Source organism: Phragmites australis, chromosome 3, assembly GCF_958298935.1.
Source record: "Phragmites australis chromosome 3, lpPhrAust1.1, whole genome shotgun sequence".
Classification (NCBI taxonomy): domain Eukaryota; kingdom Viridiplantae; phylum Streptophyta; class Magnoliopsida; order Poales; family Poaceae; genus Phragmites; species Phragmites australis.
The window spans coordinates 2,332,564-2,358,344 of record NC_084923.1 but is presented as its reverse complement, the minus strand read 5'-3'; the positions used below and the strand labels follow the sequence as shown (position 1 = coordinate 2,358,344).

At 46.2% G+C, this 25,781-nt stretch overlaps 1 protein-coding gene across 1 annotated transcript; it reads left to right on the top strand.

Annotated features, from left to right (window-relative positions):
- Window positions 1-16,727: 16,727 nt before the first annotated feature.
- On the top strand, window positions 16,728-25,525 carry LOC133911525 (probable serine acetyltransferase 2). The gene is made up of 10 exons (XM_062353798.1): window positions 16,728-17,326; window positions 20,939-21,136; window positions 21,250-21,309; window positions 21,583-21,678; window positions 21,765-21,789; window positions 22,280-22,374; window positions 23,518-23,684; window positions 24,571-24,644; window positions 24,747-24,806; window positions 25,030-25,525. The coding sequence occupies exons 1-10, from the start codon at window positions 17,069-17,071 to the stop codon at window positions 25,044-25,046; spliced, it is 1,050 nt and encodes a 349-aa protein (XP_062209782.1). The 5' UTR covers window positions 16,728-17,068; the 3' UTR covers window positions 25,047-25,525.
- Window positions 25,526-25,781: the final 256 nt, after the last annotated feature.

Sequence of the window (25,781 nt, the reverse complement as noted above, 5' to 3'; positions counted from 1 at the left end):
TCATACTTCGACGCTACCAAGGCTGTGCCTTCGAGGTGCAGAGTGTTTTTATATCTCTATGCTACCAAGGCTATACCTTTAAGGTGCGGAGTGTTTTTTATACCTCTACGCTACTGAGGCTATGCCTTCAAGGTGCGGAGTGCTTTTATACCTCTACGCTATTGAGTCTATGCCTTCGAGGTGCAGAGTGTTTTTATACCTCTATGCTATCGAGGCTATGGCTTCAAGGTGCGGAGTATTTTTTATACCTCTATGGTACCGAGGCTATGCCTTCGTGGTGTGGAGTGTTTTTTATATCTCTACACTATTGAGGGTATGCCTTTAGGTGCGTAGGCATCACCGCTACCGAGACTATGCTTGCAGGTGCGTAGGCATCACCGCTACCAAGGCTATGCTTGCAGGTGCGTAGGCATCACTGCCACCGAGGCTATGCTTGCAGGTGTGTAGGCATCACCGCTACTGAGGCTATGCCTACAGGTGCATAGGCCTCTTCGCATGCGGAGGTTTTCAAAACATCTCCGCGTGCGAAGGTTTTGAAGACATCTCCGCGTGCGGAAGTTTTTAATTGTTGGGCACTATTTCAGCAAAGGTATAACTTAAGTTTTGTACTTTATTGTTATCAATGAATAACTAATTGTAGCATAACTTATGACTAGGTCGGACGGTTACTCTTAGCGCATGCCAAACTAGAGCCCTTAGTACGTCATGTAAGGGTCGAAAGCCAACTGCAGTGTTGAACTTGAAGAGGGCACCAATGGAGCGTACCTTTCACGGATTGGCCACGCGAAGCCATCCTAGATGACCATGACAGCAAGCCAGTGCGCCCGCATGTGGAAACGTGGCTGTCGAAGACCCACATGCTCCGGATTGCCACGATGATCTGATTTATGTTCGAAGCCAGCAGACCCTCATCTCCTACGTGGGTTGTCTGTTGAAGGGGTTGGTCTGCTTGGGCCTTCGTGGCGGAGCTAGAGCCCGATGGGCCTCCATCGTAGGGGGCTTCATCTGAGCCTCCAAAGAGGCCGGAGGGTCGGAGGGCTACCTCCGGTGTGGGGCGCGGACTCTGGCGAGGTGGACCAGAGCATGGTGCTTCATCATGAGAAAGCAGCCCTCGAGTGGGTCGGCGTTCAGCGCGGAACTCAACCTCCTGCGCGGCGAGCTAGAGTACTTGACGGCCTCTTGCGCGAACTTGATGCATGGGTGGCCTGAGCATGCAGTGAGCTAGGAGGTCGACGCGGTAGCGATCCGGAGGGGCTTCGGCCGTGGAGGGGTTTCAATCGAGGAGTGGAGGGACTCTGGCGGTGAGGCAGACGACTCTAGCGGCGGTGTGGAGTGGGCTCCAGCCACGGAGAAGAGAGGCTCAGGCGACGAGGTAGATGGCTTCAGCCAAGATGCAAAGAGTCGCTCGACCATGAAGAAGAGAGGCTCTGGAGACGAGGCAGATGGCTTCAGCCAGGACATGAAGTGGGCTCTGGCCACGAAGAAGAGAGGCTCCGGCGGTGAGGTGGATGGCTCCGGCCACAAATAAGAGGAGCTCCAATGACGAGGTGGATAGCTTCGGTCGGGACGTGGAGTGGGCTTCAGCCACAGAGAAGAGAGGCTCTAGCATCGAGATGGGCGGCTTCGGCCAAGACGCGGAGTGGCTCAATCCACGGAGAAGAGAGGCTCTGGCAACGAGGTGGACGGCTCCAATGGTGGTGCGTAGTGGGCTCAAGCCACGGAGAAGAGAGGCTCCGGCCGTTGAGCAGAGTGGGGATTCGGCGGTTTGAGTGGAGGGGCACCTCGGTCGTGGAGCAGAGTGGGACTTCAGGGCCTGCGTGGCGGTGCACCAGACGGCTCAGAGGGTGGCCCAAGTGCGGTAGTTGGAGGCGGCCTTCGGTCATCGGGGCGCCCGAGCACGTGGTAGATGGAGTCGCCCGAGCACGTGGTAGCCGGATGGCGCCAGCTGTTGGGTGCTCCGTGTCCTTTGGTACGACCCACGTGGTCTCGAGCCATGGAAGAACTTTGTGTCCTGCATTCATGGTTAGCCCAATCGGAAGGGCTATACGACAGACGTGGTGGTCTTTGTGTCATGCGCGCATGAAAAAATCTATGAGCAAGAAGGGTTACCAGTCGGGCTGCCATTATTTAATGTGTCTGCTTCTGACAACAAGATAAGCTAGCCAGGGACAAGGGCACATGGGCACCATAAAAGTCAAGAGTTATCCTCTAGCCATGTGAAGGTTACATGCTATCCATGTCATCTTATATGTGCTTTCTAACGTAGACAGTAGACTATATAGACTTGTGTTTTTGCATGGCAAGTAAATAAATACGTTACTAATATTCCCACACCAAGCAATTTAAGTACCTATGGATATGGTATGGCTACAAGAGGACTCTAACAAAAAAAACACGGCACCATGCTCTGCTATGGATAGCGCATGTATCAGTGGGCCCCGTACCTTTTGACTAACCTAGCCTTCTGTGGAACTTTTGTATAGAGAAGTAACTGCAACCATATTATTTATATGAGTGTGCTCTCTTTTTTTACTACTATTTTTCCTAGCATAGGCACAACTCATCACGTTGATGCGAGTAACTACGCCGACATGGTCGGTTAGCTAAGCACGATGCAGCTATGCTCATGTGATGAAATCACTGTTATTGCTATTATAACCATACCGTACGTTGTGCGCAACCATGTGTGCTGGATAACAAAAAGGCACTCGAGTTTCCAACCCAACAAGGAGTTAAAAATGTATCCAGGTGTGTATCTGGTGCCGAGCTGAAGGGGCTTAGGAGGCCCTCGTGTTCCTTCTAGAGGGTGTGCGAGGGCATGCTCACGCCCGCAGGTGTTGTCAGATATGAGCTAGCGTGTGTGGGCGCACGTAGTTAGGCCACAACTCACTCACATGGCCGATGGCATGCCATCGTGCAAGGCTCATGGTCGCTGCGTGTGTATTGAACCTCGCCTGCTCGCATGGTGATGTTACGTCGGGGCCAGAAGCAGTCTGCACACCAGCGTCTTTCTCGCGGTGTTGCCGTTTCTCCTGCTTTCTTCTTCCGGTAAGGCTATTTGTTCAGCATCCCCACGGACGACACCACTGTTGGGGCACGAAAATGACTCCAACAGAACATGGCGAGTGCCTCTTCCAACGAGGAGGCTCAAGCTTGGAGAAAAACTGCATGCCAAAAGGAGAGAGCGAGAGAGAAGTAGAATCAGTGTGTGAGAAAAAAAAGTCCAGGGGCCCTTCCCCTACCCTTTGAGGGCTTATTTATAGGGAAAGAGGGGCCATGGAAATTACCTCTACGTCCCTAAGATATTATGTTACAATCATGTACACAGAAAGGTATTTTAGTTATTTCACCCATTTACATATGATGTGGAGGCAGAGATACTTCGATCGCTATAGTAATACCATGGTACATCGTCTAAATATCTCCAGGCTAAGACGTTCTCCCAACAGTGCCCTGTATACAAACACCTAGATGAAGATTACGGTCACTCATTCTTCAAATATGTAGGAACGAGATTGGCGACTAGAAGAGAGGTGAATAGGTGTTTCAACAAATTTCTTACGAAATCGATGTCCTTCTCCTGTTTGGATCACCTAACGCACCTTAAAGCTCAAGCGGAAGTAAAAATCGAGAGAAGTTTTAACAAGAGAAAATTAAGGCAACACAACTCCACAGATAGTACATGAACCATAGGTTCCATTTAAGATCAATTCATGTGTCTTAGCACTTGAAAGATCACAACTAGCAAAGAAACAAGAAAAGATGAACACCGAGCAACGAAACTCTACAAGTTAATTGTCTAGAGGTAAGGGAATACAAGATCCTATCACATAAGCGTGTGTATGTGGATTTTATGCCTCTATCAATAAGAAAAATGACCTCACAAGGTGCTGAAATTTTAGCCCAAAAATAAAACGAAAATCAAAACCGGAAAGGAAAAACTTGCACACATGATAAGAGAACCAAGAGAGAAAAACTAGAATGAGGAGAAATCAAGCATATGAAATAAAATAAACTTCATTACTCAAAGAGGTCAGCCCTATTTTAGGTGGATTATAAAGATTTTTCTCTCAAAATCTCACCTATTATATAGACTAAGCACTCATCCTCCTCTCTACTAAAATCCTAACATAATGCTCTCATATGGGTGGCACAAGGGGGTCAAATGGATGGTCCTTCCACTCACATAGCCCTACCCCTCTACTTATAGGCTTAAGAAATTTGACCTCTATGTTTCTTAGTTTTTTTTCTTTCTAAAATACTCCTCTCCTATAGTACACTTCTACCTACCACTAAGGATATTTTAGTCTATTTTCTTCTCCATTCATCGAACGGCCACGACGCCTTTACGACTTAGCTTCGTCTCGACGTAAGTTTCGCGATGGTCCAACGTACTCCTCCAGTCCTCTCGTGGTTTTGAGGCCAAGCCGCGAGATCCTATCACGCTTCTCAAAGCGTGACTAGGCGCCACTTGGTTCCACAAGAAGAAATCGCACCAGTGATGACGCGTGTACTACATCTTACGATCTTGATCGCCGGCAAGTCTCTCCCGCTCCCGATCCCTCGTACCACTTTTGTCACTTGCACCAACATCCTCTTCGCTTGAATTTGTCAACATACCATCTTCATCCTCTGTTTCATACTTTACTTAACCTTCATGTGTACAGCTAGGATCACCTTTGACTCCGTTCGGTCCTCCTTGATCGTCTGGCACCAAGTACCCGCTTAGCCTCGATCACCCGCCATCGATCGCAAAGTTACATTCGTCACCTGCACACCTTGAAACAAGCAAATACATTTCTTCACACTCCAAAATATCTCTAGGTTAGCACAAAATCAAAAACTTCAACTTAGAGCACATCCTGCAGAAAAATGAACACCGAATGTTCCGGTGTATTCTGCTCCGGAACACTGGACTATCCGGTGAGTGTAACACTATCTGTTCTAGGAAAACTTTGCTCTCTACAAGAAAATATCTGGTGAAAACTTCTGATGATCTCATGTCAATCACCGAATAATCCAGTGTGTGCCAATCCACTAAACCACCTCTCTGCAATAAAAGGTCTGGTGCATTCTTTAGTGTTCATAATCTAAGCACCGGACTATCTGGTGTATATAATCAAACTTGACGTCAAAAATCTTCTCTTTGCAGAAAATACTCCGGCGCTCTTAAAGTCCATCACCGGACCATCTGGTGTTTACTTTTCTTTCTGTTTCAGCACTGAAAATGCTCTGGTGATACCCTCCTATGTAGCCACCATATTCACCGGACCTTCTGGTGCATTGATCTCTAATTTCTCTCAAAAAAATTGCTCTCTGCAAGAAATAGTCTGGTGAGTATACATTGCCCACACCGGAACTTTCGGTGAATGTCACGTCCCGAAATCCATAATTGTGTGTTTTAATCCTAAAACATGCAATTTCAGCTTCATGTTCCAGTTTGGGATCACTGGAGCACTTCACTTTGAGTCAATGAGGTGGGAGAAGGAAAAACTAAGAGAAATAAAGGAGCTGGAAGCAAGTCTGGACTTTCCTCTAGGTAAATAGGGCCCACTTGGGTGGAAAATATCTCTCTATAAGTGGGCAACCGCTCTCTCTCCCCTCAAACTTGCCCATACGTACTCCTCACCCACTCCACCAGATAAGGCTTTTTGAGGAAGCAAGTTGGAGTTGGTTGTCTCTCACTCTCTCTCTTAGGCTCCCTTTTTCCCCTTTTGGATCCCTACCTCTGGGAGCAAGATCAAGGTACGTATGTGGTACTCACGAGACCACCAGCTCAAGGACTACTCGTCCATCCAATTCATTTTCAGTTTCCCCGAAGGAATTCGAGCTGGTTCTGAACTTGTTTGGTGTTCTTTGGGAGAAGCAAGGAAGCAGCAGTTTTTCCTCTCTTCTCCAAGCCATTTTCCGTCGTTTCCTCCTTCAACTGGCGGTCACCAACCTCAGCAAAGGACCTTGGGTGAGTCTGCTAGGCTCCCATGGCAAGTATGCTCATTTTTGGTTGGATAGATCTTGAATCTGGAACTAGGGTTGCAAAGTTCTTAAAGTTCTGCAGTCTGGGAACAAATGAGGATTTATGTGGATTTGAGTTAGGAATCATGTTGCTAGGTGGTTGAGCAAAGTCTAGACTCTGTACACCCTTCTAGCCATTTTTACTTTTGATTTAGAGAGACTCCCAGGTTAGTTTAGCCCAGTTTTTCCCTTCGTAATGGCTGCTGTTCTGGAGCTGCACGAGGCTGATTTTACTGTAGCGCCGAGTACTGTTCACCCGACAACCCCCGGGTACTGTTCACCCGAGCACGAGCGCAGTCACCCCGAGCACTCCCGAGCACCCCGGGTACTGTTCACCCGAGCACCCCGAGCGCAGTCACCCCGAGCACTCCCGAGCACCCCGGGTACTGTTCACCCGACGACCCCTGGTACTGTTCACCCGAGCACCCCTGTACTGATTCACCCCGAGCACCCGAGCACCCCCGGGTACTGTTCACCCCGGGTACCCGTGAGTACTGTTCATCCCGGGCACCCCGAGCACGGTTTATCAGGCTTTCCTGATAGCTGATAGCTTGTAAAATTCGTAGTTAATTCGTAGGAACTCCAAACTTTTTGAGACCACTTGGAAAATTCTGGTTTGGACAGTACGATCTTGGAATAATGTTGTCATGTATTGTGGAGCATATTTTTCTTACATGATCGCATTTCATACATGCTCATTACATTGCACGCGTTGCTCTCTGTAGTGAACGCCGATCCGTCGATCCCGGAGGCCGTGGGCGATCGTGAGGCGTCCCACCTTTCTGATTCAGGGCAGCAAGGCAAGCATCGTTCATATTGCACCGTGTCTACTTGAAATTTTAATATATTATCTACGCTTATGTATACATTGCATGTGTCGGGTACTGAGTTGGGTAGAACCTATGCCGATGCATTATCCCATTTCGGTCACGTGTCATGTGTTGTTCCTAGGAGCCTAGTGGTGTCATCGAGGTCTAATTTTAGTTCGCTATGCTTAGTGGTACTTAGGCTTTCCGGTAGAAGTCGACGACGGCGTCCACCGTTGTCGCGAGCCTAGGACTTATTACTTGTTCGCACTTATGGTTGTGTTGATGATGAGTCGGTTTGGTGAGTGGTGAGTTGAGACGAGGTGTGGGCGGTGTTAGGGGTGTCATCTGCTCACGAGGAGTCCTCAGGCAGTTCGGGGAGGGAACCCGGACACCGTAGACCGCTTGCACCGGTTAAGCACCGATCATCGGTGTAGTCGGCTTTAGCACATACCTTACTCACCACATGCTGATATAATGGTAGGCGAGCCGATTACTTTCGCAGACGTGGTCATGTGGGCCTCGTCATAGACGGTGTGAGTCCGGTTTGAGTCCGGGCTTTTAGCGGTATTAGTTTGCTCGGGGAGTAGTTCTAATACCGCCTCGCCGAGCTATGGTTGATCCACATGGTTGGGCCTGGTTGGGAAAGGTTGTCACGGGTACCCCCTTGTGCGCATCTTAGCGGGTGGCACAAGCCGTATGGTCCCTGTGTCGTGTGGGTCCAGGAGTATCCCCCTGCAGGGTGTATAATCAGTTCGAGCTGCCGCGCTCTCGGTCATGAGCATCGCTATCGCTTATCTCCACCGAGCGACCATATTTTGGTCGTAGAGTTTCGATGTGGGTTGTGGCATGGTTGGATTGGGGTGGTTTGGTCGGTATGTGGTTGGTGGTTTGGTGGGAATGGTTTGCTTTTATACACTTGTTGTTATATATCTGTTTTGATCAGTTGGTTGGCAGGGTTTGAGTCGGTGGTTGGTTAAGTCAGTTGCTTACACCTAGAGTCTAGGTTGCTTACCGCTTAATGAACTTAAACATGTCTTAATCCTTGCTACAGCTTTAAATGCATGATCCTTGGAGTCGAGAATATATATACTCATACTGTGTAAGACTTGCTAGTACCTTCGTACTAAGGGTGCTGCCCTTAAGTTGCTTTCAGGTTCGCAGGTCGGCGAAGATGGGGCAGTGTTCGGCTACTTTGTGCCTGCCGATCAGGGTGGCGGGCAGGAGTAGCACCTTCTACTCCGAACTCCGGCGCTTTTGGTATGGAGCCTAAGGGCATACGGCTCCATACTCTTTTGTTGTATAGGTTTTTCTTCCGCTGCGTAGTAGTTGTTGTTGTTCCTATTTTGTTGTAAATTGTGGAGGCAGTTGCTTGTTTAACAATGGTATTCCAGTTTAATTATTTGCTCTCTATTAAACTGTGTTGTGATATTTGAGTTGGAAGGCATGTGTTCCGATCCTGGGCACAAAACACGTGCCGGGACTACCGGAATGGTATTCTGGTTAATCGTCGAGGTTGTGATTATGAATAATGATCCTCCTGATGATTAATTAGAATACTATTTGGACGGTTCCCCACAGCTTGGTATCAGAGCCTGGTTTAATTTAGTAGCCTAAACATAATTAGTGCGTTGTTTAGTAAGTCGACAACTTCACCTAAACAACCCATAATTTATGTTTATGCCTCTTCATGTTTAATATGTATTAAACTGCTATCGTTTATGCCCCTAAGTTAAAATGCGTATTATGAGGGACGTTTATATGTCTTATACCACGTTGTTTTGCTTTCGACCCTGCATTGATTCATGTTGAGCATTGCATCTTCGGCTTTGCATCGTCGGAAGGTAAGGTACGACGCTCGGTGGCGGTTAATCACCGAGGGCTCAGCCGGATGCGAGGCAGAGGCCCGGCATGTTCCGTACGGTGATCCGTACGGGAAGTGAATACGCTAGCAATAGCGTATGAACATCCACCATGCGATGGGAGACATGGTCGTCTACTCGTGTGGCGTTTACACGAGATGTCCCGTAGGGTCTACGGGAAGTGAATACGTCGTTGTCGACGTATGGATTGTCGCTTGTACGGCATGTGGTACAAGGGCCGTTCGCGCTCTTACTCTTTCTAGCGCGAAGGGTACGTTCTGGATATTATAAACTGCCTGTGATTTTGATGCTTGCAGGTGCGATTCTTATTTTGAGAAAGAAGCGGTAGCTAGGTTCGAGCATGCATCATTTCATGGCATTCATGCATGCATTCATGTTTGTACATGTATTACGGGATTCTAACAATATATCCGGCGAACGCATTGTGCTGAGTCGGAATTTGACGTTTCCCCCTTTTATTTTACATTTCAAGAATGGTTGTCACTCGGCGTAGTGGAGAGGTTCCGGAGGGTTCCGGTCAGAACAACCCTCCTCCACCGCCGACCATGGCGGAAGTGCTCATGCAAATTGAGCAGAACCGCCAAGCGAATCACGCTCTCCTCCAGACGAACCAAGCGCTCCTGGAGGCTCTCGTGCGCAACGCGGCTCCTCATGGAGGAGGTGGGGCCGTGCGCCGAGACGACTTCTCGGACTTTTTGCGGACTCAGCCGCCGGTCTTCTCGCGAGCTGAGGATCCTCTCGATGCTGATCATTGGCTCCGGACGATTGAGCAGAAGCTCGCCCTTCTTCGTTGTGAGGATCACGAGAAGGCGCTCTTCGCCGCCCATCAGCTTCAGGGCCCGGCGGGTGCGTGGTGGTCCGGCTTTCTGGCCATGCACCCCGCCGATCACCGCGTGTCATGGGCGGAGTTTCGCGAGGCCTTCCGCTCGTTTCACATACCGAGTGGCCTCATGGAGGCTAAGAGGCGGGAGTTTGAGGACCTCAAGCAAGGAGGTCGTGCGGTGATGGAGTACGTGCAGGTGTTCAACCACCTTGCACAGTATGCTACCGAGGAGGTCAGCACGGATGCGCGCAAGCAGCGCCGCTTTGTGAATGGCCTGAACTCAAAGATGCAGGACCGGTTGTCCGCGCATAAGTTCGCCGACTTCAACGAGTTGGTGAGCACGTCGATCACAGTGGAGCTCAAGTATAAGAGCCACCAAGAGGAGAACTATCCGACACATGATCTTGAACTTGCAGCTGTCGTGCACGCTCTGAAGATGTGGCGCCACTACTTGATGGGCAACTTGTGCCGTATCTACACGGATCACAAGAGCCTGAAGTACATCTTCACGTAGTCAGATTTGAACATGAGGCAGCGCAGGTGGCTTGAGTTGATCAAAGACTACGAACTGGAGGTTCACTACCATCCTGGCAAGGCGAATGTGGTCGCCGACGCTTTGAGTCGAAGGGCTCATTGTCACTGTCTTGTAGCCTCGCCGATGGATTCCACGTTATGCGACGATTTCCGGCGTCTTGGGCTTGATATGGTGCCGGACAGTTTTATTGCCAATCTCGAAATCAAGTCCACGCTCATTGATGAGATTAAGGCTGCACAGAGGCATGATAAGGGTATGGCCCGAATTCGAGAGAAGAGGAAGATCGGGCAGGCCTTGTGCTTTACTGAGGATGATCAAGGCGTTATCTGGTTTGGGGACCGTCTAGTGGTTCCGAGGGTCGAGGCGCTGAGGAAGAAGATCCTTGATGAGGCTCATGATTCGTTGCTATCCATTCACCCTGGCAGTACGAAGATATATCAGGATTTGAAACCCCGTTTCTGGTGGACTCGCATGAAGCGGGAGATTGCCAGGTATGTGTCTGAGTGCGACGTCTGCCGAAGGGTGAAGGCTGAACACATCAAGCCTGCCGGCACACTCCAGCCTTTGCCCATTCCATCTTGGAAGTGGGAAGAAGTTGGGATGGATTTCATTACCGGCTTACCGAAGACTTCGAGTGGGTATGACTCTATTTGGGTCATCGTGGACCGGTTGACAAAATCCGCGCATTTCCTTCCTGTCAGGACCACTTATTCTGCTAAGCAGTATGCGGAGTTGTACCTCACTAGAATTGTTTGTCTCCATGGAGTGCCGAAGAAGATCGTTTCTGATCGGGGTACACAGTTTACTTCTCATTTCTGGAGAAGTTTCCAGGAGGCTATGGAAACCGAATTGTTCCACAGCACGGCGTATCACCCGCAGACGGATGGTCAGACGGAGAGGGTAAATCAGATTCTCGAAGATATGCTCCGTGCTTGTGTGCTCACTTATGGGAAGAAGTGGGACATATGCCTGCCGTTCGCGGAATTTTCGTATAACAACAGTTTCCAGGCTAGTATTGGGATGGCGCCATTCGAGGCCCTCTATGGTCGGAGGTGCCGTACACCACTGAATTGGTCCGAATCCGGTGAGCGGGCTTTTCTGGGTCCGGATTTGGTCAAGGAGGCAGAAGACCATGTCCGGAATATCCGCAAGAGTATTCTCACGGCCCAGTCTAGGCAGAAGAGCTATGCGGATCGACGTCGCCGAGAGCTCACGTTTGAGGTGGGGGATCACGTGTACCTGAAGGTCTCACCTCTCAAGGGCGTTCGTCGATTCCAAGTCCGAGGCAAATTGGCACCTCGGTATGTTGGTCCATTTCAGATTCTTGCTCGGCGTGGAGAGGTCGCGTACCAGTTGGACTTGCCTCCGTCTCTCTCCGCCGTACACAATGTGTTCCATGTGTCACAATTGAAGAAGTGTCTCCGAGTCCCGACGGAAGTCGTTGAAATTGCACCCCAAGAGTTGCAACCGGATTTGACATATTGTGAGCGACCAATTTGTATCTTGGATGAAGCCGAGCGCAAGACACGGCGCCATTCTATCAAATTCCTGAAAGTCCAATGGAGCCACCATACAGAAGCCGAAGCGACATGGGAGCGGGAAGATAAGCTCCGCTCCGAGTATCCTGAGTTCTTTGAGGACTTGTGAAAGATGTCGTAATATGGCATATTTGGAATCTCTCACATGAGTGTGCTCATCGTTCTCTCCCCGACTCATACTGAATCTCGGGACGAGATTCTTTTTAGGGGGGGAGGTTTGTCACGTCCCGAAATCCATAATTGTGTGTTTTAATCCTAAAACATGCAATTTCAGCTTCATGTTCCAGTTTGGGATCACTGGAGCACTTCACTTTGAGTCAATGAGGTGGGAGAAGGAAAAACTAAGAGAAATAAAGGAGCTGGAAGCAAGTCTGGACTTTCCTCTAGGTAAATAGGGCCCACTTGGGTGGAAAATATCTCTCTATAAGTGGGCAACCGCTCTCTCTCCCCTCAAACTTGCCCATACGTACTCCTCACCCACTCCACCAGATAAGGCTTTTTGAGGAAGCAAGTTGGAGTTGGTTGTCTCTCACTCTCTCTCTTAGGCTCCCTTTTTCCCCTTTTGGATCCCTACCTCTGGGAGCAAGATCAAGGTACGTATGTGGTACTCACGAGACCACCAGCTCAAGGACTACTCGTCCATCCAATTCATTTTCAGTTTCCCCGAAGGAATTCGAGCTGGTTCTGAACTTGTTTGGTGTTCTTTGGGAGAAGCAAGGAAGCAGCAGTTTTTCCTCTCTTCTCCAAGCCATTTTCCGTCGTTTCCTCCTTCAACTGGCGGTCACCAACCTCAGCAAAGGACCTTGGGTGAGTCTGCTAGGCTCCCATGGCAAGTATGCTCATTTTTGGTTGGATAGATCTTGAATCTGGAACTAGGGTTGCAAAGTTCTTAAAGTTCTGCAGTCTGGGAACAAATGAGGATTTATGTGGATTTGAGTTAGGAATCATGTTGCTAGGTGGTTGAGCAAAGTCTAGACTCTGTACACCCTTCTAGCCATTTTTACTTTTGATTTAGAGAGACTCCCAGGTTAGTTTAGCCCAGTTTTTCCCTTCGTAATGGCTGCTGTTCTGGAGCTGCACGAGGCTGATTTACTGTAGCGCCGAGTACTGTTCACCCGACAACCCCCGGGTACTGTTCACCCGAGCACGAGCGCAGTCACCCCGAGCACTCCCGAGCACCCCGGGTACTGTTCACCCGAGCACCCCGAGCGCAGTCACCCCGAGCACTCCCGAGCACCCCGGGTACTGTTCACCCGACGACCCCTGGTACTGTTCACCCGAGCACCCCTGTACTGATTCACCCCGAGCACCCGAGCACCCCCGGGTACTGTTCACCCCGGGTACCCGTGAGTACTGTTCATCCCGGGCACCCCGAGCACGGTTTATCAGGCTTTCCTGATAGCTGATAGCTTGTAAAATTCGTAGTTAATTCGTAGGAACTCCAAACTTTTTGAGACCACTTGGAAAATTCTGGTTTGGACAGTACGATCTTGGAATAATGTTGTCATGTATTGTGGAGCATATTTTTCTTACATGATCGCATTTCATACATGCTCATTACATTGCACGCGTTGCTCTCTGTAGTGAACGCCGATCCGTCGATCCCGGAGGCCGTGGGCGATCGTGAGGCGTCCCACCTTTCTGATTCAGGGCAGCAAGGCAAGCATCGTTCATATTGCACCGTGTCTACTTGAAATTTTAATATATTATCTACGCTTATGTATACATTGCATGTGTCGGGTACTGAGTTGGGTAGAACCTATGCCGATGCATTATCCCATTTCGGTCACGTGTCATGTGTTGTTCCTAGGAGCCTAGTGGTGTCATCGAGGTCTAATTTTAGTTCGCTATGCTTAGTGGTACTTAGGCTTTCCGGTAGAAGTCGACGACGGCGTCCACCGTTGTCGCGAGCCTAGGACTTATTACTTGTTCGCACTTATGGTTGTGTTGATGATGAGTCGGTTTGGTGAGTGGTGAGTTGAGACGAGGTGTGGGCGGTGTTAGGGGTGTCATCTGCTCACGAGGAGTCCTCAGGCAGTTCGGGGAGGGAACCCGGACACCGTAGACCGCTTGCACCGGTTAAGCACCGATCATCGGTGTAGTCGGCTTTAGCACATACCTTACTCACCACATGCTGATATAATGGTAGGCGAGCCGATTACTTTCGCAGACGTGGTCATGTGGGCCTCGTCATAGACGGTGTGAGTCCGGTTTGAGTCCGGGCTTTTAGCGGTATTAGTTTGCTCGGGGAGTAGTTCTAATACCGCCTCGCCGAGCTATGGTTGATCCACATGGTTGGGCCTGGTTGGGAAAGGTTGTCACGGGTACCCCCTTGTGCGCATCTTAGCGGGTGGCACAAGCCGTATGGTCCCTGTGTCGTGTGGGTCCAGGAGTATCCCCCTGCAGGGTGTATAATCAGTTCGAGCTGCCGCGCTCTCGGTCATGAGCATCGCTATCGCTTATCTCCACCGAGCGACCATATTTTGGTCGTAGAGTTTCGATGTGGGTTGTGGCATGGTTGGATTGGGGTGGTTTGGTCGGTATGTGGTTGGTGGTTTGGTGGGAATGGTTTGCTTTTATACACTTGTTGTTATATATCTGTTTTGATCAGTTGGTTGGCAGGGTTTGAGTCGGTGGTTGGTTAAGTCAGTTGCTTACACCTAGAGTCTAGGTTGCTTACCGCTTAATGAACTTAAACATGTCTTAATCCTTGCTACAGCTTTAAATGCATGATCCTTGGAGTCGAGAATATATATACTCATACTGTGTAAGACTTGCTAGTACCTTCGTACTAAGGGTGCTGCCCTTAAGTTGCTTTCAGGTTCGCAGGTCGGCGAAGATGGGGCAGTGTTCGGCTACTTTGTGCCTGCCGATCAGGGTGGCGGGCAGGAGTAGCACCTTCTACTCCGAACTCCGGCGCTTTTGGTATGGAGCCTAAGGGCATACGGCTCCATACTCTTTTGTTGTATAGGTTTTTCTTCCGCTGCGTAGTAGTTGTTGTTGTTCCTATTTTGTTGTAAATTGTGGAGGCAGTTGCTTGTTTAACAATGGTATTCCAGTTTAATTATTTGCTCTCTATTAAACTGTGTTGTGATATTTGAGTTGGAAGGCATGTGTTCCGATCCTGGGCACAAAACACGTGCCGGGACTACCGGAATGGTATTCTGGTTAATCGTCGAGGTTGTGATTATGAATAATGATCCTCCTGATGATTAATTAGAATACTATTTGGACGGTTCCTCACAGTGAACATCATCCGATGTTCACACCGGAGCTTTCGGTGTGTATAATATTTCTACGTATAGAGAAAAATTCACTAATTTCAAACACTGCCAACTTAAATTAGACATGAAAAAAAATAAACATCCATAAATATATGTTAATAAAGTTCAAAACATATCAACTATTGTTAATATCTCATTACATACAAATCAAAATATTTTTCTACTTGGTTTCTCAAAATCTAAAGGGGTAGAGAGTGTTGGCGAGCCGTGCTTAAGATTAGCTATTAGTCACACTTATTCCCTTCATTTCGTTTCCTTCCCGATTCCCTTTCCTGTTCTCATTCTCTTTATTTCCTCTCATCTCCAACAACTTCCCTTCGAGGGGAATCGCGAAGGGAAAGGAGAGAGAATCCTGTCCTGGAGGGAATGACCTTGTGAATCCCTTCGTGACGGGAACCGTGAAGGAAACTATTGGAACGCTGAAAGGAACGAAAATCCTATTGTGAAGAGATTCTGGACCTTAAAGGGAAACCGTTGAAGATGATCTTATAGCTTGTTATATATTGGGGGTAAGATTAGTGTGTTTGGTTGGTAACTAAGTCTGAAGTTAGGTGTGACAAGTGCGAATGCTGTTTGGATTAGTGCCACAAATGTTTGAAAAAAATTGTGGTAAGTATTTGGTTTGCTACAACGATGATTGAAATTGGCTCAACAAAATAATTCAGTAAGCATGGCAGCAATAAAACTGCAGTCATAACAATTTTGAAATCTCAAGTAAAAAAACACAATTCTAAATTCTCATGAACAATCACAAATGCACATAGTTGAGTACGAGTTCAGGCAATAATTGATTTACTAGAAGGATACAAAGTGAGAAAATAACTGGTCATAAGTTTCAGACACATGATCTCTGGGAAAAGAATATATGAGTTCACACTGCACAACTAATCAAAAGTAAAAGCTAAAAAATTAATCGTGTGCATAAATTTTAGTAGGAGATTTTTTTATTTTTTTCTATGTACTACGAATTTACCTTTCAATTCATAACTAACTAACTTTGAAATTGGATCAAAATTCACAATATGCCAAGAGAAGACTTTTCTTTTATAGGTTGGGGAAGATCCAGATCTGCACGTATATGAGATAAAATGGGGTGAGAAGAGAGAGAAAAAGGTAGAGACCACTTCAGTGGAGAGGATTCATTACCTTACAAGAGATGGTTGCAACTAAGGACTCTTCCTCAAGATCAGAGAGAAGAGTTCTTTGTTATGGGGAGGTGTTGAGATAAGGATGCGGAAGATCAGTGAAATAGCCAGTTTCACAGGATTTTTCTATTTAATTCGTGTGCGTAGCGGTTTTCACGGGAGTTTTCTTCGACTACGTTGGCGCATGCCGCAGCTGCGGCGGCAAAAAAAGCACCACACTTTGACAGAAAAAAGTGTGGCAAGAGTGCTTCCACGCGCCAAAGAAATTATGGCAAACCTAATTTTAATATGAAATCAAACACTTATCTAAACAGTTATATCAAACCTAACTTTAATTATGATAAATAATGACCAGCAATCAAACGGCCCTTAACACTGTAACCCTGCAAGCCCACCTCGGCTGTCACCCTGCAGGCTGCAACCAGGGGTGAAGCTACGTAGACCAACCTAAGTGCACCAGCACCAGGGTTAAAACAAAAATTCAATAATTAGTAATTAATTCTCACCTCTTGTGCAACCCCGAGACCCAAACATATACACCACCGATACCATGATCTTTGGAGCGCTAGCTTCTCCGCCGCCTGCAACCGGAGCTTCCTTTCCAAACTTACCCGGCGTCGCTAGTCGGCACGAAACGCATCCAAGGGCCGTGCCCGTGCGCGCAACGTTTCCGCGCACCACACACGTCCTGAGCCCCGTCCAACCACCCCGCACCGCGAGGGTACCGATCATCCATGGCTCAAAAGGCGTAGGCAAAGCCGTGGCTCCCGCTGCAGTACGCCGCACGCCGCACGCCGCAAAATCCCGCGAAAAGCGCAAGCCTCCAAAACCGCACCGCACCGCCCCCCGGCCCACCGCGAGCGCGCATCCCCACACGGCGTCACGGCCCGTCGTCTCGGCGATTTTGCTCCCAACCGCTCTTTTTTCTACTCCTCTCTGTGCGCCTTCTGTGGTTCCAGGCCCCGCCCGCCCCAAGCGCACTCGGCTCGCCGCGGGAGCGAAACCCTCGGATCAGGTGGTTCGGGCTTCGCTGCTTGCGCCGATGACGTCCTGCGGGTGCCTGGTGCTCGAGAAGCCGGAGGACCACGGCGGCGGGGCGGTGGCGAGGGGGACGGTAAAGGTCGCGCCGGGCTCCGGGTGTGGGTCGTGCGCGGGGGAGTGGAGGAGCCGGTCGGAGGCCATTTTCCCCATCTATGTGATGGGGAACTCGCGGGCGAGCTCCGTGGCGGCGGCGCGGGGCATAGTCGACTCCGCCGGGGACCCCATATGGGAGGCCGTCCAGTCGGAGGCCAAGTCTGAGGTGAGTATGTTTCAGGACTTTGCTCTCGCAGCTCAATCGGAGCATTGCTCGCGTTTGTTGGATCGCAGTTTGTGTGCTTTCGCAGCACGCCGATGGTGATTTTTGGTTGCCGTAACGAAAAGTTACGTTTTTTTTTTGTAATCGGGTTTGATGGATGTTGGCACCTTATTTTAGAGTTCGTTTGGGTTATATTTAGGTCTTAGTGGCAAAATGCTACAACTTGGACCATTTGTTCTCTCTAGTTAGCTTTTCTAATTTTTGGATTTATAATCTCACTGTTATCTGCTTTAGTGTCGAGCTCGCAAGTGCGATATTTTACTCTGACAGGAGTGTAGATTGGCCACAATAATTTATTGACTAATTCATTTTTTAAAGTATTTGTCCTGAATTATTTAGTTTGTAGTGGTTGCTAGTTCAGCTTTGCCAAGAAATTTAGGAGGCAAAGATGGTACCAATTGCAAACTATGTGAATTGAAAACATTCACATTCGATGATGTTGGAACCTGCTTCCGGCATAATATTGTGCGAAGATGGATGCGAAACTTTTCTTACATGTGATTATGTATGAAAGCTTCATTTTGCTTCAAATAAGCTTAAGAAATAGTAATAAACTATTCTTCCGTGCAAACCAACATTAAACAGAGCTACAGCCTACAGAAGAGCTTTATATTTACTTACAACAACAACACCACCACCGGCAGCTGCCGCCTTTGTCCCAAGCAAGTCGTGGTAAGCTAGAGATGAAACACATAAGATCTAACTAAAAAGATGATGAGAAAACAATAATGATAATAAAGGTACTAATAATAAAAAAAATAAAAGTAATAACGGTGCAAGGAGACTGATGCATAAGTTAAGGTTATATGTGATGGGCAGGAGATCCAAACTTGCCATATAATTAGGAGATGTAGTTGATAGGAGTCACATTTGATTTAGAGATGGAGTTTTATTAGTTTCCAATTTAGCTAGAAATAAATTAGGTAAGTTGGATTGTAATATCCCCTATCTATACAAAAGGGCAGCTGCGCATCATTGTGATCAAGCAAAGAAGAACTATTTAAGTCTCCCCAATATTCTGAGTCACCCTAATCTCTGGTCTAATCCCTCCCCTAGCAGCCGACGTCGCCTGGCTATTCTCCCGATGAATGTTTATCCTCGTTATGATCATAGGATCATAACTTTTGGTAACAGAAACCAAATTCCTCCACCCTTCCACGTGCCATGTCCACCTCCAACAAGCCCCAATCAGTCAAAGACATGCTTTACGACCTCCTGGCCGGCCAACAGGTGCTTTACGCCTTCATCGAATGCATGGACCGTCAACTCGTGGAGATCTACCAGCGCGTCATCAACATCGAACTTCAGCAACGGGCACACCACCTCGCCATCATGCACCTGGAGGCACAACATGACTCATCTTCATCCACACACGTGCCGGCTCGCGACGACCTGTTGCTTGACCCACACGCTGACGAGTACTCCAGCGACCTCACCGGCGGGCCGCGCATGGACGACCATGCTATAGACCGTGCTCGGTTCGGGCTGCCCCTGCGAGCCATCTCCTTGGGCGAACTGGCCAAGGAGAAGATGATTGTGGCCGAGGAGAAGAAAGAAACAAAGTGTGTTGCAACGTTACCTCAACCTGCTACAGTGGTGGCAAAAGTGCGTGGCGGTTTGGAGCGGAAGGAGGTTGATGGTGCTCGACTTCTTGGCCGGTGCGTGCGCGATGCGTAGACGGAGTCCATTCGGCTTCAAGACAGGGTCAGCGGCTATATGTGGGTCGCCAGGGCGGGAGAAGACGGTGGCGGCAGCTGGACACTGAACCTGCAAATTCAGCAATAGCGTCGTGTGGAGTGGGTCTGCTCGTTCGGTCATGGATGCAGATGGGGTCGGCGCGCGACGACGTTCGGCCGTCGTGCGCGCGTGCAGAGACAAGTGACGCGGCTCAATGGAAGCCACTCGTGGGCGTCTGGGTGTGAGGCTACACGCGGTCAACATGACTGCCAAATGATATCACCGTGGCCGCCACCACAGCTCGAGGACGAGTTGTTTCGGAAGGAGAGGTGGAGATGTCATGGGCAGGAGATGAAGACTTGCCATATAATTACGAGATATAGTTGGTAGAAGTTGGATTTGATTTAGATTAGGAGATATAGTTTGATTAGTTTTAAATTCAGCTAGAGATAAATTAGGTAAGTTAGGATTTGGAGTTGGATTTGGATTGTAATTCCCACTCTATATAAAAGGGCAGTCGTGCATCATTGTAAGGGAGAAAAGGAAGAATTAAGCTAAGTCTCCTCCTTTCTGTCTCCCCAATCTATGATCTAATTCTTCCCCTAGAAGTTGATGCTGCTCGGCTATCCTCCCGACGAATGATTACCCTATCCTAACATTCTAGCATGTAGATTACTAACTTCCACGTGCTTCTATCTGTGGATAGTTTTTTGGAGATATTCCATTCCTTCAAATCTCTCTTTACAGGTGTTTGGTCGACCGCTTCCTCTCTTCACATTATCAGCGTGCCTCAGTATCTCACTATGCACATGTGACTCTGGACTCTAGAGGCCTCCGTTGGATATGTCAAAATCATCTCAACTGATGTTCGATAAGATTTTCTTCAATTGGCGCTACCCTACGCTATCATGTATATCATTATTTCGGATCCAATTCTTTCTTATATGGCCACAAATCTATCGCAACATACGCGTATCTGCTACACTTAACTGCTGGACATGTCGCTTTTTAGTTGGTCAACATTTGGCATCATACAACATTACAGTTCGAATCGTCGTCCTATAGAACTTACCTTTCAGCTTTTGTGGCACCCTCTTGTCACAGAGGATGCCAGAAGCTTGGCGCCATTTCATCCATCCAGCTTTGATTTTATGACTAACATCTTCATCGATATCACTATCCCTCTGTAGCATCGATTCCAAGTATCGGAAGACGTCCTTCTTGAGAACCACCTCTCCATCGAGACTAACATCTTCTCCCTCATGCCTACTAGCACCGAAATCGCACTTCATATACTTGGTTTTGGTCCTACTATGTCTAAAACCTTTCGATTCTAAAGTATATCTTCACAACTCCAATTTCCTATTAACTCCTATCCTACTCTCGTCAACTAGCACCACAACATCAGCAAAGAGCATACACCAAGGTATATCTCCCTGAATGTCTCTTGCGACCTCATCCATCACCAAAGCTAATAAATAAAGGCTCAAAGCTGACTCTTGATGTAGTCCTATTTTAAGCGGAAAGTCATCGGTGACACCTTCACTTGTCCGAACACTTGTCACAACGTTATTGCATATATCCTTGATAAGGGTAATGTACTTTGTTGGGACTTTGTGTTTCTCCATAACCCACCACATGACATTTCTTGGTATTTTATCGTAAGCCTTCTCCAAGTCAATGAATACCATGTGTAGGTCCTTCTCCAAGCTTTATATTTACTTAATTCTTTAAAAAAAAGGTTTGGTTTTGATTGTTTGACTCTTATACAATAACACTGTTCTAGTGTCCCTCCTATCTGCGTTGTCACATTTGGCATCATTTTACTGTTATTGTTGGTTACCTGATGGCTGACAGTGCGATGTTCACATTTCACAGGCAGAAAAGGAGCCTATTTTGAGTAGCTTCCTGTACGCCAGTGTGTTGTCTCATGACTGTCTGGAGCGAGCATTGAGCTTTACCCTTGCAAACAGGCTTGAAGATCCAACACTGCTTGCTACCCAGCTAATTGACATTTTTAATGATGTTATGATGAATAACAAAGATATATGCCGTTCCATTCGCCTTGATGCTCAGGTGAGTCACTAACATTCTGCTAAGCATTTTGTTTTTGTGTTTACATGTTGATTCTTCTAGATCATCCTGTTAATGATCCATTGACAACTATGGGAACTGCTTTTCCAATTCAGGCCTTCAAAGACAGAGATCCAGCCTGTGCACAATATAGCTGGGCATTGTTATACCTAAAGGTGTGTATTGTGTATTTATGAGATTCATTCCAGGAGACTGTCTGGGGTAATGAGAAATTGGTTGTTCGTTTTAGTGAGTAGGATTGAATTTCCCCAATTGTGATGGCACCCTTCCGTACCATGTTATTAGTTTTCCTTTGACATTGGCATACCATCTAATATTCTTACAGACATATACAACCTTGATGACTAGTGTCTTTTTTCATATCTTCTTTAGCACTTCAAGTCTTAGACCCTGTTAAGATTCTCATGTTGTTTGTGCGCTGCTTTCAGGGTTATCAATCCTTGCAATCCTATAGGATAGCTCATGTTTTATGGAATCAGGGACGTAGAGTTTTGGCATTGGCACTGCAAAGTCGTATTAGTGAGGTGAACCTTGATTTCTTAGGCAGCAGAATTATATGGTTGGCATAACTTCCCTTTTTGAGTAACATTGGATATCATATTGCTTGCAGGTCTTTGCAGTGGATATACACCCAGGTATTCATCTATTGATTTACAAGTACTACATTCTTAGATATCTAATATCAAATTTACATGATTATTCATTACATGTGGGATTATCGTTGACTGAAAAATATTGCAGAAATTTGATAAGGCCATGCTACAGAACACTAGAACTCACTAGAAGTAAATAAGGTGTTAAGGCACAGTGGGCATAGAGATCAGTTTACTTAGTAAACTGGATTACCATTCTTCTTATAAGTTGGACTGGGCTGGTTCATCTTAATAAAAGTTCCAGGTCATCATAATGTTGTGTACTTAATGCTTAAATCTATTGCTGTCTTGTAAGTGCTTTGTGGATTTTTTCTTAAGGCTAGAAAAAAAGTGTCAGAACTCTGTAAGGGGTGCTTACACCTTTTGAGATTTCTACTGTGAAATTCCGATCACTGGTAATTTATTTTGTTATGTAGTATACTTTGGTACTTTAGTTTGTCTTCCTTAACATTCTTTATTTCTTTGCTTGCAGCTGCCAAGATTGGCGAGGGAATATTGTTGGATCATGGAACAGGCCTAGTCATTGGCGAAACTGCTGTGGTTGGAAATTGGGTTTCATTAATGCAGGTGCCTGCATTAATCACATTCCTTTTCTTTCTGTTTAAACAGTGAACTGCTTTGCAGTAGCATTTTTAATTCCACAATTCGACGTGTTGCTTGAGAGAAATTATTTAGTTCTTGAAGTCCTTGAATACTGAATAATTTTGGACTATGGTTGTTAGCTCTGTTCCAAGATCCTTTTTGGTTGTTACTTTCCTGTTGTTCTTAATAAAAAAAGGGAAGATAAGGAACTTGCAATAATATATTTACAATCATAATCTGTTCACTTGGATGTGAAGCATGATAGGCATGTGTATTTAGTTATTTACATAAATTGGTTGTTTCTTTTAGCATCTTTCTATGTAGAGCCATGCTGGTATCTTTCTATGCTCCATTTGTTCATTGTTCCTTTAAATATAGCAAGTTGAAAACTTCACATCTAATCAGTTATCGGAGTCCAAGCAAGGCGGCAGGGTTGTATCAAAATGTCCAGGTTTCCACCAACTGAAACAGTCAATCATCCTTTGATAATTATTATGACAGCCATGTGCCTAGGATTGTATTTTTAAAAGGAAAGTTTGGCAAGTAAATGCAATATTATTCTTTGATGATAAGTACAGACTAAACATGGCAAGATAGGTGTATATCACTACTGATTCGAACAACTAGTTAAAGTATATGTTTTTCCATTTGTTTCATTTTTGTTATGTTCAATGGACGATCTAACTCAGTTAGACTAATGTTTCTATGAACACCATTTATATTCATTTGATGAATATTACTTTTTTGTGTGATTAAGACCAGAAGATTTTGCATTTTAGTCTAGAGGCATGAGAAACCTTTTGATGTGCGCATATGCAAGAATAATGGAAGAGGAAAAGATAGGAAAAGTGGAAAACATAAGGAACATTATATGCTTGCTTTGCAGTATTGTGTTACTGTTTTCCCTTCAATTTTTGAAAAATCTTTAAAGATGAATTTAGTCCTTGTCTAGAACCACATCCGTACCCTATAAATTTAGTCCTTATATGGTCGCCCTATTTCTGCATGTTTTCATGCTGGTTCCTTTTTCGTCAAAAGTTCAATTCTGGAAGATTCCTAACTGTTCTTTAGGGAAAGCTGTATCAAGAATGGAAGTTCACCAGCTTACGAGTCAGACCTTTACTGCAGGGTGTTACACTTGGAGGTACTGGCAAGGAACATGGAGATAGGCACCCTAAGATCGGTCAGGGAGCTCTTATTGGAGCTGGTGCTACTATCCTCGGCAATATAAATGTAGGTGAAGGTGCCATGATTGCCGCTGGCTCCCTTGTTTTAAAGGATGTACCTCCCCACAGGTTTGAACAGACTACTATTTATAATCTTACATAATGACACTGCAGTGAAAATTTAGTCAGGGGCAGTTCTAGATTTGGACCTTTTTCGTAACTGCAATGTGACATCCTTGTAAAGAAAGCAAAGAACAAGACGAATACATGACGTAAATAGTTGCATCTGCTCACTAGCTAAGCTGTTTGATGCTACACCTTACACACTCCTTGCAATGTTGAAAATGATCTTTATAACTTGGGTTGAAAACCTAGGGCTCAGTTTTAGGTTAGAAACTTAATTGTATTAGATTGCCAAGCAATGGCTAGTCCAACAGTATGACGCCTGTGTCATGTGGCTAAGGGCCGTGGATCAAGTTTTACTAATTATGCGATATGTTGGTCTCTCGTTGATTTTTGGGGATTCAATCATCTTGGTTGCTGAGCCTTAATGATGGCCACAATAGCCAACTGCACGCTTTGCAAAAAAATTAAGTACTTGATCTTTCAGCACTCCAATGTTCCCATTGACTAATCTGCTACTGTTAGTAAATTGTGCATGCTGGTGGAAATCAGGCTAGTATAGACGTGGATAAATCTGCCCCCCCCCCCCCCCCAATTAAAGACTTAAAAGACTCTTTAATGTTTTTATGTATAAAAGTATCCTTAGTGGAGTGTTAAAATGGATATTTGTGCCTTTTGTAAGTACATCCACTAAAACTTACATCAAGTTGAGCCAGTATGCCTTTCTGCAGCCTATGATCACATTAATATGCATTTATGTTAGTGCAGCATCTAATTACTTAACATTTGGCCATCATTTCTATTATGTTTGGTCCTGCTCCGTGTATGTTATGTTATGTGCTTTATGTTGATAATTGATATTTGACACCACTGTTTTTCTTTTATTTCAAAGTATGGCTGTAGGTAATCCTGCAAAGGTAGTTGGGTATACAGAGAAAGAAGATCCTTCTTTAACTATGAAACATGGTAAGCATGCACAGAGATTTTTATGAGCTAATTTTTCTATTATACATTAGCTACAACGCTAGGTTGCGTACTTTATTTTACCGCTTTTCTGACTGAATGCAGATGCAAGAAGAGATTATTTTGAGCATGTTGCCATCAGATATTCAGATGATACAGCTAACGGTGAGTCTTCCATTTGCCTGTGATGAGCTTTCCATTTAACATGCTGTTTTACAAAGACAGCATATGCCATAGTACCTATGTTCCTAGAACAATCCATTATTAGGCAGTTTGGTCCCCAATTCATAGGTAGCATAACTAAATGCCCTTGTAAAGAAATGCTTGCTGCACGGTCTAAGTATCTAAGGTTGCTGCTGCCCTGAGTGAATCCATGTCTTATTTGCAGGAAGTGTTGTGAAGTAAAAAGTTCGACAAACTTGATGAAACAAACAAGTGCCATTCTGGACATTTCTTCACGGGCACAAGGATGGATATATTTGATGAGCTCAAGTGCCTCTCCTTTTGCTTAGGCAAGCTAGTGAAGATGGAAAGCCAGCTATACTTTTGTCTCCGTAGTCTGCTGTAATAACGTCAGCATTGTTGACAAACTTGGTAGAGTGGTTTATTTATACTGCAGAGATCTCCAAGAGCAAGCATGTACTGCAGCCTAAACCTATGGTGAGCTACTTTCATGAACCAGAGTTATATGTAGTGGTATAGTAGAAACAGGTAGGATTATTTATGTAAGTCCATCAGAGACGCCTGCTTCAGTGCTCGCCCTTCAAAGAAAGTTTACGAATCTCGAAAGGAAAGCAGTTAGCGATGAACAAGTGTTCTTTAGACTGCTTCAGTTAGTGTTGAACGTTGGAGTTTTCAACAATTCTTGTGGGAATTGAAGTGTCGTATGTGTTCCTTTTTTTTTTAATTAAATAAGCGTTTGTTCAACATGTTTCTTGCGAAACGATTTGACGACGCAAGGAAATTAATGGAGGAGTGACGTTCGGCAAGAAAAGAAAAAAGAAGGGGGGGGGGGGGGGACTAGACGAGCTTCCATAGCAGTCACAAGCGAGCAGGCAGACAGTTTGTTCATTTCAAATCCATTTCCGAATTGATCTGCGTTAACGCCAGCTTCCATAGCAAAGCTGTATCAACAGTTCT